The 1,798-nt window shown below is 33.8% G+C and overlaps 1 protein-coding gene across 1 annotated transcript; it reads right to left on the bottom strand.

Moving 5' to 3' along the window:
* Nucleotides 1-692: 692 nt before the first annotated feature.
* Nucleotides 693-1,585, bottom strand: LOC137247076 (hypodermin-A-like). Its single transcript, XM_067778143.1, has one exon. It carries the CDS (start codon nucleotides 1,570-1,572, stop codon nucleotides 718-720), a length of 855 nt encoding a protein of 284 aa, XP_067634244.1. The 5' UTR covers nucleotides 1,573-1,585; the 3' UTR covers nucleotides 693-717.
* Between the last annotated feature and the right edge of the window lie 213 nt (nucleotides 1,586-1,798).

Here is a 1,798-nt window from a genome sequence, read left to right as displayed (position 1 = left end):
ATTCTGAGTCACTCCCGATACATAAACCTAATATTAGGGTAAATATAGTTTTGGATAGCCAAAACTTCATTCTCAAAAATGGCATACACAATTTTTAGAATAAGTGTGAACATTTGTGTGTATACACCCAACAAACCAATTTTTTGTTAATTGATAATAAGCCTTAAATAAGTTTTGTCTATACAAAACTGATGCAAGATTTATAATCAGTTGTTAATCAGTCATAATACTCTGAAAAGGGTGAGTAGAAACTTACACCAATTTCACATAGAAACCTAATGGAGCCACAATTTTGTTTCATGAAATAATTAAGTTTTCCCTTTCACATTAGACAAAAATCTCTTCCGTTACAGAATGAAACGCAACTATTTTTTTGAACACTCAGGGAATTTAAGAAATTGCGTAGAAGTCCATCTTTCCCTCAAATTTCAAGTTATTCTAAAGACAATTTAAATATTTATTATTGGATAGCCTCAACTGTAAAGTTTCTTACACCTAAGGGGCTCGCAGTTTTGGTAGGTAATTTTGGTTGATTTACTTAAAATGTAAAGTTACACGCGTTATAAATGATACGATTTTAGAACGCCATATAAAATAGATTTATTATGTCACAACAAAAGTATGTAATTTGGATTTAAGTTACATCAAATTATAATATACAATTTTTGAAGTTTTAATTCTTTAGGCGCGTTATGAAAAAATTATGACAATATAATTTTAAACAATGTGACGTATAACTGATTTGTTTTTCTTTTTAAAACATGCGAAGAGTTTCTTAACGCTAGACCGCTGCTCTTTTTCCACCGGCGTCGGTTTCATCGATTCTTTTACAAATTTTAGAACTTGTACATTATTTAAATTTGTATATATACCCGGATAATTGGGGTCCCCACAACCTTTCCCAGCTGATACCACCGCACATATTTGTCCATTAACAACACCCGGTGCTCCAGAATCTCCAAAACATCTATCACTTCCACCTTTACCAAGCCCAGCACAAATCATTGATGATGTTAAAGCTTGTATATGCTTAAAACTACGAGCACAATACTGCTTTGATATTATATCCACGAACGCAGTACGGAGAAGTTCCGTAGGCTCTTTTGAGGCTTTACGTATTGCACCCCATCCACTAATGCGCATTTCTGTATATGGCTTTAATTTAGTATTACAAAGCGCAATTGGTTTTATTGCCGAACTCTCGATAAAGGGTGGATTCACTTTAATAGCAGCGATATCCATATGTGCAATTTCCTCATCATAAGTAGGTGGAATAATCAAACACTGCACATTGCGGACTTGTCCAGCAGCGTTCATATTAGTTACACCAACTTTAACCTCGATATAAGGCGCTTCTATATTTGTCACGCAATGCGCCACTGTAATCACAGTTTCCAAATTGACCATTGAACCAGCGCAAACATATTTCCCAAAATAATGTAATGAAACCATATATGGGCTATCCTCTATCTTCGATAAATCGCCATTTAAAATGCGGAATCGCGAACTCGCACCGCTCAAAAGAGAGCTATGAAAGACTAACATGAGCGCAAAATAATTACTTAAATTCATTGTAAACTGTGATTTCGTCCACCGGTTGTTAAGTATAAAGTACTTTAAACAAGAAAACTCTTGTGGGCGCTATTTATACCTTTACTAAAGTTTCAGAAATTTTCAAAATCAGGTAAACAAACAGTTTTTTGCTCTACCAAAATGGCAAATTAAAGATAAATATGAATATTTCAGCGAAATGAAATTAGCACGACTTTTGTTATTCTGATTCAAAGGAAATATACCT

This window comes from Eurosta solidaginis, chromosome 3 (assembly GCF_040869045.1).
Source record: "Eurosta solidaginis isolate ZX-2024a chromosome 3, ASM4086904v1, whole genome shotgun sequence".
Classification (NCBI taxonomy): Eukaryota; Metazoa; Arthropoda; class Insecta; order Diptera; family Tephritidae; genus Eurosta; species Eurosta solidaginis.
The sequence above is the reverse complement of the archived record's forward strand: the minus strand, read 5'-3'. Positions and strand labels throughout refer to the sequence as shown.

Coding starts and splice junctions, on each gene's coding strand:
- LOC137247076 (XM_067778143.1), bottom strand. CDS start 1,572: ATGAATTTAAGTAATTATTTTGCGCTCATGTTAGTCTTTCATAGCTCT.